Source organism: Callorhinus ursinus, unplaced genomic scaffold, assembly GCF_003265705.2.
Source record: "Callorhinus ursinus isolate GAN/ISIS: 27379988/994484 unplaced genomic scaffold, GSC_fseal_2.0 scaffold30, whole genome shotgun sequence".
In the NCBI taxonomy this organism is placed as follows: domain Eukaryota; kingdom Metazoa; phylum Chordata; class Mammalia; order Carnivora; family Otariidae; genus Callorhinus; species Callorhinus ursinus.
The window spans coordinates 5,057,582-5,075,345 of record NW_027397092.1 but is presented as its reverse complement, the minus strand read 5'-3'; the positions used below and the strand labels follow the sequence as shown (position 1 = coordinate 5,075,345).

The window sequence follows — 17,764 nt, the reverse complement described above, 5'->3', positions numbered from 1 at the left end:
GAGGGGAAAATAGTGATATGGTACCTCGTTTTCAAAGATGGCCCCAAAGAACCGAGCACCCCAGAATTCATGCCCTTGTGTGGTCCTTCTTATACTAAACTATAGTAGGTCTTATGTGCAGTAAAGGGGTAACTCTGCAGCCTTGGGATGGTCAAACACACACACACACACGCACGCGCGCACACACTAGCACGCGCACACACGAGCACACTCACTGGCACACGCGAACACACACGCACACACGCGCGCGCACGAGCACACTCACTGGCACATGCGCGCGCACACACGTGCGCACACACGCACAGCCGCACGCAAGCATGTGGGCACACAGGCACAAGTACACTGGCACACGCGCGCACACATACGCACACACTGCCACACGCGCACACACACATACGCACATGCACACACACACTGGCAACACGCACACACGCGCACACACTGGCACACGCGCGCACACACTGCCACACACGCACACACACTAGCACACGTGCAGACACTGGCACACGCGCCCACACACATACGCACACCCACGCGCACCCACTGGCAGCGCGGACACACTCGCACACCGACTGGCACACGCAAACACACATACGCACACACGAGCGCACACACGCGCACACTCACCTGCGCGCGCACACACGCACACACGTGGTCAAAAGTTGTACTTCCCAAAGAAAGGACTGACCCTTGATTAGCTCCCAGGAGACAAATCTCTAAGTCCTTGATATATCCTCCTTAAACTGGAGCGTCTTTGTGTATCAAGGACCTTGGGCCATACCAGAGAGTTTATGCTAACCATGTGATTTCTGGTTAACTTCTGTTCTTATTTGCCTGGGACGCTGGACCATCAGGTATCAGTTTGACCTCTGGAGGGTCTGGAGACTAACGAAGTCAGTCATTCCATGTCCATGTGACTGACCCCTAGTGAAACCCAGACATCAAGGCTCAGGTGAGCATCCCTGGTCGGCAACACTGTATGTGTTTGTTGTACGTCATTGCTGGGACAACTAAATGTTGTCTATAAAACTCTACTGGAAGGGGACAACTGGAAGCTTGCGCCTGATTTCTCTTGGATTCTGTCCTCTGTGTTTTTTCCTTTGCTAATTCGAATCCATACCCTTTTGCTGTAATAAACCTTAACTGTGAGTATAATAGTGTTTCTAAGTTCTGTGAGTCCTTCTAGCAAATCATCAAACCTGAAGGTGGTCTACACTCTACACATAGCCTGTAGTTTGCTTTAACAAAAAGAATGATGCAAAAGTGAGTGTGCCTGTTCTGAGCATTTGCTTTAAGAAATTCTAGAAATGAGGCGCCTGGGTGGCTCAGTCGGTTAAGCGTCTGCCTTCAGCTCTGGTCATGATCCCAGGGTCCTGGGATCCAGCCCCGCATTGGGCTCCCTCTCGGTGGGAAGCCTGCTTCTCCCTCTCCCACTCCCCCTGCTTGTGTTCCTGCTCCCGCTGTGTCTCTCTCTGTCAAATAAATAAATAAAATCTTAAAAAAAAAAAAAAGGCCCAGAAACTTCTGCCCCTGCACTTTTGGATGCCCTGAGAAAGTCGTAAGTAGAGACCAGGGGAAGAAGAGGGGCCGGCCCAGTCAAATCTCCAGAAAACTCCAGTTCAATCCACGGTCTGACTACAACCATGATAAGACCCCAACTGCTCTGTTAAGCCCAGTCAACCCACAGAATCATGGGAGGAAAAAAAATGGTTGTTGTCTTAAACCACCAAATTTTGGGGTGGCCCGTTATGCAGCAATAGAAAACTAAAGCCAGCAGGCATGATCAAATAATTGAAGAGATTCAGAATTTAATTGGCTAAGAGACCAGATCTAAGTAACTGCCGGAAACCATTACGTCCAACAACTCAACCCAAAAGAATTTTCCTAAATTGAACGCAAAAAGAGATTTATTAAGGAAACCCAGAAATTAATAAAAATTCTCTTGGGCTGTGGAAATCTTTGTTTAATTTATTGAAGTCTCCAGGCTTATTTTCATTGCTTGTTTGGAAAGTCGTGACAAGCCATTGATAAACAATACCTCACCAAGGGACAGCCTTCAGGTTTCAAAGCCCACCATGTCTTAATTTTATCCTTAAAATGAGAATGTGAGGTAGTTGATCTTATTCAAAGTGTAGATAAGGCGGGAGAGGGCCCCCTCCCCACCGGCAGACAAGTTGAAACACTGGTTTCAGCTGCCTATGCCCTCTGTGGTAGCCCGCAGGGTTCTATCTGACCACCCACCAGTGAGTTCCCAGGAGGAAGAGATGCCAAACTCCTGATCCATGGTGTTTGAAAATACTGTGAAACATTTCCACTCATGGATTTCACTGCAAGTTCAGTGAATATTTTCAGCAAGCTAAAAATGAGACTCCTCAGTCAAGACAACGCAAAGTCTGCATGATTAGGGAACAGCAGTAAGAGCGGCAATTTAATTATCAAGTCCTCTTCCAGGACACTAAATGTCTTACAAAAATGTATCATTTGCTTTGCAAGTATTTATCCTTTAGTGAACACAAGTGGTCTTAGAAAAGAGCAGTAAGAGATCTGAGCAGTCACTTAAGTTGGTTGAGTGGTGGGTCTTGCTGGGCTCCTAACAGCCCATTTCTGGGAAAATGGAACCTGGATTTCTCCTGAAACATCAATCAATCATCCCAGATACTGGTGACAATCCAAGTATGCACACTCGGAGTTTTCACTTCCATGCCTTGAACTAAACCTCACATCAGGCAGGTTTAAATGACTTAATTAATCCATCTGTAAGCTTTTAAATGGAAAAACCAAAGTATAGAGAAGCACATTGTCTTAGGTTGTTCTGTGAATCAAACACATACTTTTAAAAATCACATGTGCTTTCCTTGTGTTAAGAACCGACCCCAAGTACCAAAAAACAGACTCTAACTACAGAGAACACACTGATGGTGACCAGAGGGGAGAGGGGTGGGGGGATGAGTGAGCTAGGTCATGGGATTAAGGCGTGCACTTGTCTTGATGGAACACTGAATAATGTATAGAACCGTTAAGTCACTATATTGCATACCTGAAACTAATGTAACACTGTATGTTAACTATACTGGAATTAAAACAAAACAAAACAGAACAAACCCCAAGTGCCTGATCAGCACCTCATCTCCGTGAGGCCAAGATAGTTTTGTAGCTATTAGGGAAGCTGGCAGAGAATTTCTTCAGGCAACCATGAAGGAAAAGGAAGGGGGTCTTATCCATTGGCTGCCTCCTCCGACAAAGATCTCTTGGAAATTTGGTGGACATACAGAACACGTCTCTGTTCTTAACATTTTCCAAAGCACAGATGTTTTTCTCTTAACTGTGAACGCTGGCTGACTTGTCTGAATCCTTTTCAGGGCTCAGCAGACGGGACGTTTTTGGTGTCTTGTCCCCTCTAACTTGGGGGTTGATGTTCACTGCTTGGATGGAAAACACATCTTTGGCGAGACAGACACAAAAACACATCTTTGGCCGCTTACACGAAAAATGTTTCCATTTTGGGAAATTCCCTGTGATAAGAGTTTTTCTGGCTCTGGGAATACATAGCAACCACAAGGACACTTCAGTAAAAGAGAAAACAGATTTATAATCGTTTGCCATGATAGTGATATGCGATTATAAGCTCCTGAGGATTTTCCTGTTGTTTCATTTTGGAAACAAAAAGTTGACTCATTTTTCTGGTTAGTACCTCAGTGTTTTCATTAGGGGGTTTCTATAAAGACTTTATCTGAATCATCATACGGAAAACTATTTCAGAGCTTGGATAAAAGTTTATCTCCCATAAACAGCACGGACTGCTAAAACCTGCTTGGAGTTTAACAAATTACAGAGAAGCTTTAGTCCCAGGAATGCAATATATCAAGGAAAACAGTGATTTTTCAAACACGGCCAAATTCAACTAGTTTAGGTAATGCAAGTTTGGAAATGCAAGATTGACTAAAAATGTCAAAATATTCTTAACATACTAATTAAGTTTGTTTTATTAGAATATTTTAATTTGGGGGTGCCTGGGTGGCTCAGTTGGTTAAGTGTCTGCCTTTGGCTCAGGTCATGATCCCAGGGTCCTGGGATCGAGCCCTGCATCGGGGTCCCTGCTTGGCAGGGAGTCTGCTTCTCCCTCTCCCTCTGCTGCTCCCCCTGCTTGTGCGCTCTCTTGCTCGCTCTCTGTCAAATAAATATAATCTTTCTTTTAAAAAAGAATATTTTAATTTCCTAGAATTACGTAGCACTTAACTCTTTACTACAAATATTTCATCAAATGGATATATTCATCTTTTATTATCTGTCAAGATCAGTATGCTAAATTATAATTAGGTGCTCTCATCAGGGATCTCAAGGATAAATTAATTCTCAGTATATATCCAATTGGTATGTACAGACTACAAAATACCATTTTAACCCTTTACAGGAATCAGAAAGCTTAAGCCTTTCGTATTTTCAAGTATTTACACGGTGGGAAAACAGAATTTTCCATGTAATTGTGAATGAGACATTGTCCTATAAGACCAAAAAAAAAAAAAAAAAAAAAGACTTATTTCTGTACCAATAAAGTTCCTAACACTGGTTCCTCTTTTAAACTCATTTTGAGTTGTATATGGACAGTCTAAGAATCAGAAAAACACAAGCCTATTTTAAAAAGTGACTTGCTCAGATATTTCTAGCCTCTAAACCTGGCAAATAATGGTAAAGTTTCAAAGTGAAGCCATACCTTTTCTGGGGAACACAATGGTGAAGGCCACTTCTCTCTTGGTTGTGGGCACATAAAGTGCCTTTCTCATCTGTGGAAGGACTGCCTGCGGGGGAAGGAACACACTGTGCCCCATGGATCAGGGTTCAAAGTCATCGCTGGTTGTGAGCACCTTGAATTGAAGTTCTGGAGGGGTCTGACATTCGAGCCACGAGATGTCCCCAAATTAGAAGCTGTGTTCAAAAGTTCGTAAAATGTCTCTGTATCAAATCATACCCAGATCTTCAGAGAATAGGTCAGACCTGTATGATTTAAATACCATCTCAAATGTCACTACGTGAAAAACCATTTCAGAAGCACATCGCCCCTGTGGTCTGAAGCAATGATGTTTCTAGAATGGCCTTTATCCATACCACAGTTATTTATTTAAAGATTTTATTTATTTGAGAGTGAGAGAGAGAGAGCATCAGCAGGGGGTGGGGGAGCAGAGTGAGAAGGAGAAGCAGGCTCCCCACTGAGCAGGGAGCCCAAGGCGGGCTTGATCCCAGGACCCCGGGACCGTGACCTGAGCTGAAGGCAGATGATTAACAGACTGAGCCACCCAGATGCCCCATCCATACTATATTTAAATGAAAATAGGGTTTTATTGATACCCTGATTTTGACACTTAATAGCTCTGTGACCTTGGGCACATTCCTTAACTTCTCTTGCCTTAGTTCCCTCATGTGTAAAACAGTAAATGTCATGGTAGGGAATAAATGAGTTAATGTGTCTGGCACTTAATAACCACTCTGTGTCGGCTGTTAACACCAGTATTATCACTCACCTGTTGTAGTAACTCCTAATGTTTGCAGAAAAGCCATCGGCATGAGTTTTAAAAATCAATTTAAAAACAAGACTCCCCCCTTCTGGATAGTCCTCACGGCCTTCCTTCTGTGTGAGATTAGGGGTTGCTCTCTCTCCCTTATAAATATTTGATTGCTAGCCTGCAGGCACAACTCTATGATCCAAATGTGCCCAGCCTGATCAAAATTTATCCTCAGGTTCCCTCTCTCTCTAGCTGGTCCTGTCCATAGCTAGAGAGGAGCAAGAAGCACCCACCTACTGGCCTGGGAATCTATTTTGCATACCTCCGCTGAACTAAACTTAATAAGCAGCTTAGCAGGATATGAAACTATGCTCTTGCTACAACATATAAGAGTCACCTGCCCGGGTGCCTGGGTGGCTCAGTCATTAAGCGTCTGCCTTCGGCTCAGGTCATGATCCCAGGGTCCTGGGATCGAGCCCCACGTCGGGCTCCCTGCTCCGCAGGAAGCCTGCTTCTCCCTTACCCACTCCCCCTGCTTGTGTTCCCTCTCTTGCTGTGTCTCTGTCAAATAAATAAAATATTAAACAAACAAACAAAAAAGAGTCACCTGCCCACTCTGGGAAGTGAGAATGGTAATTTCAGTTCGAATCTGGGGGTTGAGGATTTTATATAAAACGGGGAGACACTCTGGTCTCTGCTGCTTGTCTGGGACAAGCACATGACGGACCCAGGGAAACTGATCACCTCCTTTAGGGTGGGGTGGGTTAAAGCGGATCACAACCTCTGGAATTTTTAAGTTGTAGGGCCTTCCCTGGTGAAGTCCTATTTTAATGTCAATCTTCTGGGAGGCAGGCAAATTCAAGGCAAACGAGTACACTATAAATCATGGACACAGAGACAGTGCAAATATTTGGGGCTGGTAGTTAAGTCTGTTAATTCCTGATAGTTAGCCGGCAGGTTTTTGTTTGTTTATTTTTTTTTATAAAATAAGATGTTTCCTTTATCATCCACACACATAAAATTACATAGAGACAACACACAAAGTGCTTAGAATGCAAATATTCTTTGGTTTACTCATCAAAATAGCAAATAACAAAATAGTAAAGACCTTATCAGTTAAATAAAAAAGTGACATTCTTTATTTACCTATCAAACCTTATTCAACGTTGAAATGCATTTATTTTCATTCTCACGGCCCACAGCAATATGCTTTCTTCCTTTTTGGTCCTTTATCCCCCTAAATTATTTTGATGGGCTCATCTCTAAAATAAAGATGGTTGTTCTTTTCTCAGTATTGCTGACCTTTAACAAGAACCATCTAGATTTTTCTTTGTCTCTCTTACATCTGAAACAGATACTAAAACCGGAGATTCCACTAGCACATTTTCAACAATTACCGCTTTTGCGAAGTATCACCGTTGGTACTAAAAAACAGGACTCCAGGCCCGAAGCATGTCCGTCTATCAGACATTGTTCACCATATCAAATATAGTTGGTTCCTACAATACTGACTTCAAAGAAGCAGTTTTCTGTTTTTCTGAGGGTTCAATCTGACCGCCTCAATTCTTGAACGTCTTAATTCTCGATGAAGACTTAATTCTTAAATGTCAGTGACAAAAACTTTAACAAAGGAACACAGAACAAAAGGTAGACTTGAAAATGAAATCATCTCAAAGGGAGCAATGAGAGCAAGAGAGAGTTCTCAGCTTTTTAACAGAGGTACATATACACAGTAAGGAATAATAGTGAATCAAAGTACACAACTCTGTACACGTGAGAAATACCCAATGTGCTACCAACACAACAACTGATCTAAAAAAACATGTCTTGAGGTTTGGAGACATCCATATTTTTCTTTGCATAACTCTATTATTTGCATCACACAACCAGACACCTTTCCTACGATCTGCTAACTGTGAGGGAGGGAGCTTTTCACCAGAATTTTTGGCAATCTGCTTTTCTTCAAATAAAACAAGCTGCACAAAACGTTACTGACAACGTCTGACGCCTGAGGCGAGCAAAAGTCTTTCTGAAACATGGGTCATCTTAAAAAAAAAAATTTGTTTTTCCTTCATAAATCAGCAGTGCTCCATTTTCAAAGAAATCACGAGCGGTTGCAGTCTTAATTCACATGGTCAGATGTTCTCCTCGTCCAGCATTTTGTTGACACCATCGCAGAGTTTTTGTAAGTGGGGCTTAAAATTCCCAAAGGGGTTATATAAGGCAGCTAAAAAATCACAATCGGAAAAATGGTCAAAGACGTTATTAACCCGTCCATGCGACTTGGCCGTGAGGTGGCGCTGGATGATCTGGTGGAGCATCTCTCTGCACTCGTTCAGCAGGCGGGACAGCACGTTCCGGTCAAAGGTGTACTCCACCTGATGGAAGCTGACCACGGTCATGGCCAGCTGGTGGACTTTCTTCTTGAATTTCTCCATCAGCGCCAGCTCGTCTTGGTTGAACTGGTTATTCCTGTAAAGAATGGCCAGCTTGATGACGGTCTTGATGAGGTTCTTGATGATCTTCTCTGCCTCCTTCTTGTTCTGGGTGTATTCCTTGGTCACCCGGTAGAGCTCATCCAACACCTCGCTGCTCGTGTCATCGATGAGGGTGGTGGCGATGGATTTGGACACCATTTTCCCCAAGATCTTCTTTTGTGCCTGCACGGCCAGGTTTTTGGAATTGAAGACATCTGTGGCCACTACAAAGAAGCAAATTAAAAAAAAAAAACATATTAAGGAGGATATTCCTCTCACTTTCCCACTATAGGGTTGCCTTCCATCTACTGACATTAATTTCTGTTCAGAAAAGGACTAAAAATTTTACTTCATTTCTGGGCATCAGGTTCTCATTGCTTGCTTGCTTTCTTTCTTTCTTTCTTTCTTTCTTTCTTTCTTTCTTTCTTTCTTCTTTAAAAAATATTTCATTTATTTATTTGACAGAGAGAGTACAAGCAAGGGGAGCAAGAGGCAGAGGGAGAAGCAGGCTCCTCACTGAGCAAGGAGGCTGATGCAGGGCTCCATCCCAGGACCCCGAGATCATGACCTGAGCCCAAGGCAGACGCTTAACCAACTGAGCCACCCAGGCGCCCCAGGTTCTCTCTTTCTGAAAAGAATAGGTTGTTGTGCATCATCTTTAAGGTCTCTGGCAACTCAAGTATTTTATACCTTCTGCTATACACTCAGTACTTTGTTTAGCAGTTGAAGGTGACAACCTTTCCAAATATAACTTTTTCTGATTATAAGAATGGCACATCTCACAAGGCAGTGAGTTTTGATGCAATTTCCCCCCAGTTGAGTTTTATAATAAATACACCAAAAATATAAAATCAACTCCACAACTGTCCTCTGGGCACCAGTCATCAAGAACAATTTAAAGAAACCCCTTTAAATGTAAGAAGGATAAATAGCAAAGCCACACTGAGTCAAGTAGCAAATTCATGGAAGCAAATCAAAAGGAGAGCCCTGCTTTATTTATTTATTTTAAGATTTTATTTACTTATTTGCCAGAGAGAGAGAGAGCACAAGCAGGGGAAGCTCCAGGCAGAGGGAGAAGTAGACTCCCCACTGAGCAGGGAGCCCAGTGCGGGACTCAATCTCAGGACCCCAGGATCATGACCTGAGCTGAAGGCAGACGCTTAACTCACTGAGCCTCCCAGGCGTCCCAAGGAAAGCCCTGCTTTAAACTTCAGCTGCAGAAAGTCAAATTTCCTGAGACATGGGCCCGCCCCTTCCAGTTTGGTCATCCTAACCACCCCAAATTTCAACTCCCAGAAGTTGAGTCTTAGAAAAGAACATTCATTCGGTGGAGAGTGCCTCGTCACTTGCTATTTCTGATGAATGGCCATTGTTGGTTCCCTTGAAGTGTTTATACATTCTATGGCAATAACCACACATTTATGAGCTAATGAAATGTGCTCCATGAATAACATACGTTGAAAAAGCTGAGGCTTAGAGTTTGCTTTTGAAATTACCATCACTTAATTTGACAGAGGTGTAAGGTACACGTAATAATCGTTGTATGTATTAAGTACGAAATGCTGTGTGAAGCTCTTAGCTTCCAGCCGGTCAGTGAAAATGCTCAATACATGTTCACTCCCCAAACCAAGTTTAGTTTTTCCCCTATATTTCCACCGCCCCCCAACTTTGTGCATGCTAATCCACCAAACTGTGCTTTCTCCCTCCCTTCTGGGTCCTCCGAGCTGGAGTTTTGGGGGTCTCTATCCCCACTATGGGTCCAGGCCCAGCTGTTGCCTCTTGTATGCCAGTGCATAAGCCCAGGTCTGGGTGTTGGAAAGCAGTCATTTAGTAAAGGAAGATAAAAAGACTAAAAATACAGATAGGTAGGAAGGAGTCAGGGCATTAGCGATATACAATTATTTCTAGTTTGGACAGGCTAGCGGCAGAAAGCGAAAAAGGCACCTATTTCCAAATCCAGGCTGGGAGGGTGTCTAAGAAGGGACACTCCCTCCATGGGACTGTCATGTTCGATCTGATGCTTGGGCCAGAGTAGCTCACGGGATATATTCCAGGTAGTGCCAAGTGGTTCCTACTGACCAGGATGCTGTTCATTAATACAAGGGCCGCACGCCCTGAAAGAACGCCTTCACTGAACCAGAAGCTGTGCCCTCATAACTGTCGGTATTTAAACATCTGAAACATGAACTGAAACTGCAGAAGAGCTGAAATGTATTCTGGGAAAGAAAAGGAAAGCGAAAAAGCGTGACAAACGGCCAACTTGTGAAGGTTTCCAAGCCGTTTCATATTTTCATCAGTCATACTCATTTCTATTCCTAAAGGTTTGCAGAAGAGTGTATGGGTTAATCCACATTAAATAGTTTGTATCAAAATAAATGGCACACATGTAGTTACTGTTACCACATTAAGACCAGGGACCATCTTCCGTTGCAGAAGTTACAATATGGATCTCAATAAATAAACCTGATTTATACAGGAAGGGATACCCCCCAAATTTCAGATCCCCGGTAAATAATGTGATTTCAGAAACTTACCTAAAGTTCAAAGGTTATTCTGTGTTTAATCTATTAGGAGGTGACAGTCTCCCAACACCCATCTGGGATTTACTACAATGTCTATTCGATGGAAACACTGTACACTCTGAAATCACCAGAACCAGAAGAAGAGGAGTAAAAATCCTTCGTGCTCCTCTCTCCAAGCCTGGACTTGAAACTTTGCACCTCTTTGAAGCTCCTCTGCTCATTAAACCTCAATGTTCCATTTGCTTTCAAACATAAAGACAAGGGAAAAATTTTTTTCATGTAGTAGCCCTTGAACCTCCCACAAGAGAAAGTGTGAAAAGCAAGGCCACGGCCAACAAGGTCGCTCCCCATTTACCAGTAACAAGTCTCAACCAGGACAGAGAAGCTGACTTCTGAGGCTCTCCCAGTTGCCCCAGAGGAACTGCAAACCCTGTTCTAGAAACACAGAAGCCACTTCCTCCTTTCGTTTTCTTCTTTGGGTTATATCCAGCTCAGTCATCTTGGAAAGGGAGGCTGAAGCTCTCTCTCCCCCTGGGCAGGGAAGACATGCGTGCAGTGGATTTCTTTTCTAGCACGAGTGAAGGCTTCCTTGGAGCCAATGGGGGGGTTGTGGCTGAGAGTTGCTAGCCAGGGCTGTGTGGTCTGTGACCATGAAATAATGATTTTCCCCTCCTTGCAAATTAACTGCCTTTAGCCATTCCTGCTCAGGCTCATCTGTCAGTTCCACATCCTCTACCAGATCCTTTAAAGGCCTGGTGTATCTCAGGGCTAGTCCTGGATCACGTTTTTCTCCTTTGCTCCACCCTCAGCGCCCCCCCCCCCCCCCCCCCCCGCCCCATGAGCTCACCCACTCCCGATGGCTTCAGATAGCCCCCAGGTGCCAGCAACTTCCACACTTAGAACTCACTCTGACCTCTTTCCTGGACTCATTTTGCAAATGCATTCAAGGTTTTCCTTTTTCTCGGCTATTTGGCAGAAATTGCAAATGCACCGTGTCTAAAAGAGAATCCTTGATTCCCTCGTGCTCCCAAAGCATTCCTTCTCCATTCTACCTTCATGAAGAGCATCTCTTCCAACCATTTGCTCAAGCGGGGGGTGGGGGGGAGGTGCTGGCCCTCACCTGCCACACCATCCTCTCTTGCCCCACCCATGACCAAGAGCCTTCCATTCTCCCCTCCCCCACTTGCCTCCATCTGCACGGATACCAGCCTAGTTCAAACCCCTTTCCAATCTCTTCTCATTGAGCAGCCAGAGACTTTCAAAATGTAAATCAGAAAAAGATGCTGACTTCAGGTCTTTGCTAACCAACACACTTACACAGTTCCTTGTTCCTGAAATCCTCATTTGCCTAAATTTTGATGGTCTGTCTCTCCTCCCTAGACTGTAAGTTCTCTGTGAGTGGAGATGATCCATCTGTGCCCTGGGGTCACCCTCTGGGCCCACGTGGGCATCTGCTATGTGGTGCTTCTGACCGAAGAGGAAGCCCATTTCCCCTCTCCCTTTGCTCCACTTAAATGCTTCCCTGTGAAAACTTGCTGGCCTGGAAAATGAGAGTTTTAAATACGCATGTGGGTTTTTTTTTTATTTGTTTGTTTTAAAAGCTAGAGAAACAGATATTTATTTTACCTAGCTAGCTATGTGGTTTTCTTCTCTCGCACTCAAGAGTGTGGTTTCTTTTACTCTCCTCGATCAGGTTTTTTTTTTTTAAAAGAGGACAGATTCGTTGAGCACAATGAGAAAACACTGGAGGGCAATAATACAAATATTTAGTAACAAAGCCGATGCAATGGTTTTGCCTTGCATCTGCTACCTCTGGCTACAGTTGAAGATCAAACACAGGCCCCACCTCTTCCAAGAGTAGAGGGATCTACACTTAAACATGTAACAGAGGGACGGACCCAAGGTATGTCCTAGGAAGCAGCAGAGGTGAACAGGAAGTGTTCTCAAAGGACAGGGTGCTAAGAATATGGTTTCAGTGCTTCATCAAGATGAATTCACTTGCGGCGCCTGGGTGGCTCAGTTGGTGAAGCAACTGCCTTCGGCTCAGGTAATGATCCCGGGGTCCTGGGATCAAGCCCTGCATCAGGCTGCCTGCTCAGGGGGGAGTCTGCTTCTCCCTCTCCCTCTGCCACTCCCCCTGCTTGTGCTCGCTCTCTCTGTCTCTCTGTCAAACAGATAAATAAAAATCTTTAATAAAGGGACTCCTGCCTGAGTTACTCAGTTGGTTAAGTGTCTGCCTTTGGCTCAGGTCATCACGATCTCAGGGTCCTGGGATCAAGCTCGGCATTGGCCTCCCTGCTCAATGGGGAATCTGCTTCTCCCTCTCCCTCTGCCCCTCTGCCCTTCTTGTGCTCTCTCTTGCTCTCTCGCTCTATCTCAAATAGATAAAATCTTATTAAAAAGCCTTTAATAAAAAAAGAATTCACTTGTGTTTGAAAATATACATGTACATCCCTGACTAAGGAAAAACGATGCCATATAACAAAAACATACCAAGGACTGCCGCTAGCAAGATTGTTGTATAGAAAGAGATGTAAATGTTATTTTACATCTACTTATCTTTGGGCCCTTCCTCTATATCTCTTTATCTCCTTTCTTGGTTTAACGAAATCGTCCATGTCTGCAACGTTCACTGTAAAGCAAACAGATATTCGGGGAATCCCAGTTTTAGCATCAGCAATTATAAATTTGGAGATAAACGTTGATGGTAAAAATATACTGACCCCTGCCTATATGGGGTAAAAAAGTGCTCATAAAAAATAAAAACAAAAGCAAAAAACAAAAAACAAAAAACCCCAAGAACTTTTCCTAAAATTAATTAATGAAAAACTATAGTTTGCTGAAATTAACAACACTTCCCCCATAATATTATTCCAACTAAGACATTGCTCATCCAGTGAAGCACTCAAGGTAACTCTCCTTACAACCTTGCCAGCAAGTAAATAATTTCTTCACCCATCAAATTTGTTATACTTGGAACTTGGAAGCAGTGGCCGCAGATGCCCATGTATGCCATTTCTAATTCTCGCCTAGTTAAACTCTGATCCAGTGGGCCCAGTCTTAGGGAAGATGGAAAAGAAAACAATTTAGAGAGCATGTCTGGCTCTTGTGGGCTGTTAATAAAAGTTCTTTAAACAAATATAGAAAACCTTTGCTCTCTCACACCTGAGTAACTCTGAATCTAAATGGGGTTTAGTAAAAAGCAATGGGGATAAGAAAGTGGCCACAGCAAAGTGTAAACAGTGTCCCAAGAAGTCAACAGGCTAAGAGTTGACCTCCTTCCCTTGGGATCTGGTGAGCGCTCCAGTGGAGAAGCAAAGAGTCGTTGGACTGGCTGACGAGGGACCTGGGACACCAGATCTCCACACTCAAAATTCCCCAAGCGGGAAATTCAACAGGAGAGAGAAGAAATAACGAATGAAAAGAAAGAAAGAGAGGGAATGTGCAGGGGAGGGGAGATGGTGGCAGGCAGCAGAAGCAGGGACCGTGACAGCAAGTTGGAAGCAAGCTTACCCAGAGACAAAGAGACACGTGCCAGGCACCCGGACCCCCGGATCGGCCTTCGGCCACACAGACGGAGGCCCTGACACAAAGGAACATCATCTTAAGAGGATCAGTACACCTGGGGTTCTATCAGGTTACACCTGATACTAAGTGCAGATTTTGGTGTCTATGCATTTTCCTGCCCCCAAGTGGCTGAAGACCAAGGGTATGCATCATCACAATGACAAGGTGGTCTCCTGCCACCTCCAGAAGGAGTACACACTCACTTTTAAAGGCAACACGGGGCGCCTGGGTGGCTCAGTCATTAAGCATCTGCCTTCGGCTCAGGTCGTGATCCCGGGGTCCTGGGATCGAGCCCTGCATCAGGCTCCCTGCTCAGTGGGGAGTCTGCTTCTCCCTCTCCCACTCCCCCTGCTTGTGTTCCTGCTCTTGCTGTCTCTCTCTCTCTCTGTCAAATAAATAAATAAAATCTTTAAAAAAAAAAAATAAAGGCAACATAATAGGGGTGGCCTGGGTGGCTCAGTCAGTTGGGCATCAGACTCTTGATCTCAGGGTCGTGAGTTCAAGCCTTGCGCTGGGCTCCAAGACTTAAAAAAAAAAAAAAAAAAGAAAGAAAAGAAAAAGCAACATAATAAAGAAAACACATGTTAGGGAAAATGGTGACTTTGAAATGGGCCAAAAAAGGAAAAAAAAAAAATCACTGAGTGACTTTTCAGTGGAGAACCAAAAACCGTAAAGCACCCTGTTCCAGATTCTTTTACTGTTCTTCGAGCAGCTACTCTGCAACTCTGTAAGTCATAGAAGACTAGCATTATTGCAAATGCCTCTTGTCCATAGAGATACGAATCAATTTTTTCTAGTGGAAGTGCAACTCAGTCTTCATTTTCTTGTTTGCCTGCTCTTAGGATTCTTCTGAACCAATTATAAGAGCTTACTGGCTCCTCACTGATTAGTGAGTTCGGTCAAATCTTTGGCATGCCCATTTTGTACTTGTAGGAGAGTCACGAGTTTACCTTCTTCAAAACAACCTTCAATGCATATTAGAATTTTTCATCAATACCATTTAAAGTAGAAAAATTGCAGTGTAAACCTTTAGCATACTAGTGAGAATTAGCATACATTTCCTGTGGCAACTTATTCCACCAGGGGCCTGGAAAAGAAGAGTGTACTTATAAAAGTCCAAAGAATCTGTACCTAATGGTTCCAGGAACTGCCATACTGCTCAGGGATATAGCTGAGACTCAGTTTCCCCATCTGTAAGATGAGAATAATGATGCCCACTTCAGGAATTATTCCAAAATGAATGGACATAGACCACCTAGCAGTGTCTCACCCAATGCCTGGCAGAGAACAGCCTTCTCCACAGGTTTCTCTGAAGAACTCAACAAACTAAACTTCGAATGCATTCTGATGCTTTCGAATACTGAATCACATTTGGTCAGAATTAATCAACTCCTGGAAGAAACATGTAGCTGAGAAACGCAAAACGCCAGATGGTTGTGTGAAAAGAGAGACCTCAGTTAATAAGGAGTTACACTTCCTTTTCCATGATGACATAAAAAAAGTCTAACGTATATTAAAGCTTTATCAGGCAATTTCTCTTTTTTAAGATGTTGAATCTCTTGTTAGCAAGGACCCTGATAGTGTAAAGATATTTTGTCCAGAGCAAACTGACCAATGGAGAACAGAATCGAAGACAAGAGGAGAAACAGCATCCACACCCACGCAAAACTGTGCAACAGGGACAGATGCAGAGCAAATGGGCCAAAAATAAAGCCAAAGTAAAAACCCACAACGGCCATCAAGATTACCCCAAAGAGTCACAGCCTCTCCCCAGGAGTTTGTGAACCAGAGAACCAGACACCCAAAGACAGGACAGGAAGCCAAGTAAGAGCAGCATGAAGGATATAGAAAGCTCAAGGTCAAGAGTCCTGGGTTGTAAACTTGAGTGCAATTTAATTCTTGGAACCTCAGTTTTCTTATCTGCTGAGCAGGACCTCACTGCAAGTCAATGTGGCTTGGAGGAGAGTTAATGAGTTAGGAAGCTGAAAACACCCAGCAGTAGGCTAGGCTCATGACCACAGAGACTTGTACCCCCTGAAATGGAGGAGCAGGGATTCAAACCCAACCTATACACTCACTGTGTTCTTTCTCTTCGTTATCTCCCGATGTTCCCTATTTTCCCGATTTGTAGACAAGAGAAATTACGTCCTAAAGAAAACACTCTGAAGACTTTCCCTGTGTGATCTCGGGCTGTTTTTGTTGCTTGAATTCTGGAATCTCTTCATCATGATTTTAGGATCAACTCCATGTCCTTGATTCCCGTGGCTTAGTTGTGTGATGATTTTAAAATTGAAAATGTAATTTCCTGAGTCTCAACCGCTTTAACTTCATATGAGACTTCATCTCTGCTCCTTTGCAGTCGACTTGCTGCAGGAATCATGTGATGCCTTGATTTTTTTCTGCATGGCATAAACTCTGGCAAGATGTCTCTGCTGCCTCTAGCTTCACCCAGTACCAGGATTGGAAGAAAGGCTGGTGATATTTATATGAAGTAGACCCCAAAGAATGCCTGTCTTGTAAATATTAGTACAGATGATACAAGAATAGAAATGACTTTTGTGGTTACCCCAAGTCAGACTGAGAAGGTTTATAGTCACGAGGACCCACTGGCTAGCTACTGTATTACAAACATTTGTTACACGATCCCCAGAACTGCCCAGAATCAGCATTATCTTATTGAGGCTTCACAACAATCCCAAAAGGGAGGTTGTCATTTTAGAGATAAGGCCATTGAGGTCCAGAGAAATTAAGTTACTTTCTCAAGGCCTTACAGTTAGTAAGTAGGAGAGATGAGCTTGAACCCAGGTATGTTCAACTCCAAGCTATTCTCTCAAGAATTACATTCCATGACACGAACTTTTAAAAAGAGGCTTCTTCTTGAAGGGACGGGAAGACCTAAATGAAAGGAGAGAAAAGAAAACAAAAGCAAGAGACTAGTTCTCCTTGGGGGAAGGAAATAGAGTCCATATAAAGGAGATCAAACCAGCTGGGTTTAAAATAGCTTGTATTTCCAGGGAAAACCCTGAGCAGTTTTAAAACATTTTAAAATATAATGTTAAAAAACAGAAAATATGCTTACATTGTTCAAAGGCCAGATGTAAATACATAAAGTGAAAAGTCTCTCAGCTTTGCCCCCCAACAGTACAGCCCGGACCCCAACTTCTGCTTCCGAGAGGCAACAAGTGTTCTTAGATTTCTGGGACCCTTTCAGAGTTGGTTTTTTTCCTGCATAGATAAGCATACACATGAATAGATACTGAGCAGGATAAAGAAGTCTTACAGGCTTGCAATTCTTAAGAAATACAATTTTTTTTAAAGATTTTTATTTATTTATTGAGAGAGAGAGAGAGAGAATGGTAGAGAGCATGAGAGGGAAGAAGGTCAGAGGGAGAGGCAGACTCGCAGGGAGCCCGATGTGGGACTCGATCCCGGGACTCCAGGATCATGACCTGAGCCGAAGGCAGTCACTCAACCAACTGAGCCACCCAGGCACCCACAATTTTTTTTTTTTTTAAGTAGGCTCCACACCCAGCGTGGAGCCCAATGCGGGGCTTGAACTCATGACCCTGAGATCAAGACCTGAGCTGAGATCAAGAGTCTGAGACTCAACTGACTGAGTCCCCCACGCACCCCAAGAAATGTAACTTTTGAGTGAAGACAAACTGTGTCAGTGTCCACAGCTGCACGAGAGATGCTGACA

General features: G+C 43.7%; 1 protein-coding gene across 5 annotated transcripts in view; it reads right to left on the bottom strand.

Annotated features, from left to right (window-relative positions):
• Window positions 1-6,607: 6,607 nt before the first annotated feature.
• The window catches only part of TNFAIP8 (TNF alpha induced protein 8), a 111,597-nt gene continuing 100,440 nt past the window's right edge, over window positions 6,608-17,764 (bottom strand). For 4 of the 5 annotated variants that reach the window (XM_025860784.2, XM_025860785.2, XM_025860783.2 and 1 more), the window contains one exon: window positions 6,608-8,199. In XM_025860784.2, coding sequence (XP_025716569.1) covers window positions 7,634-8,199 — 566 coding nt within the window. In that variant the 3' untranslated portion in view covers window positions 6,608-7,633. Of the gene's footprint in view, window positions 8,200-16,142; window positions 16,421-17,764 lie in introns of those variants that run through there. The other variant, XM_073878559.1, reaches the window with a different exon arrangement.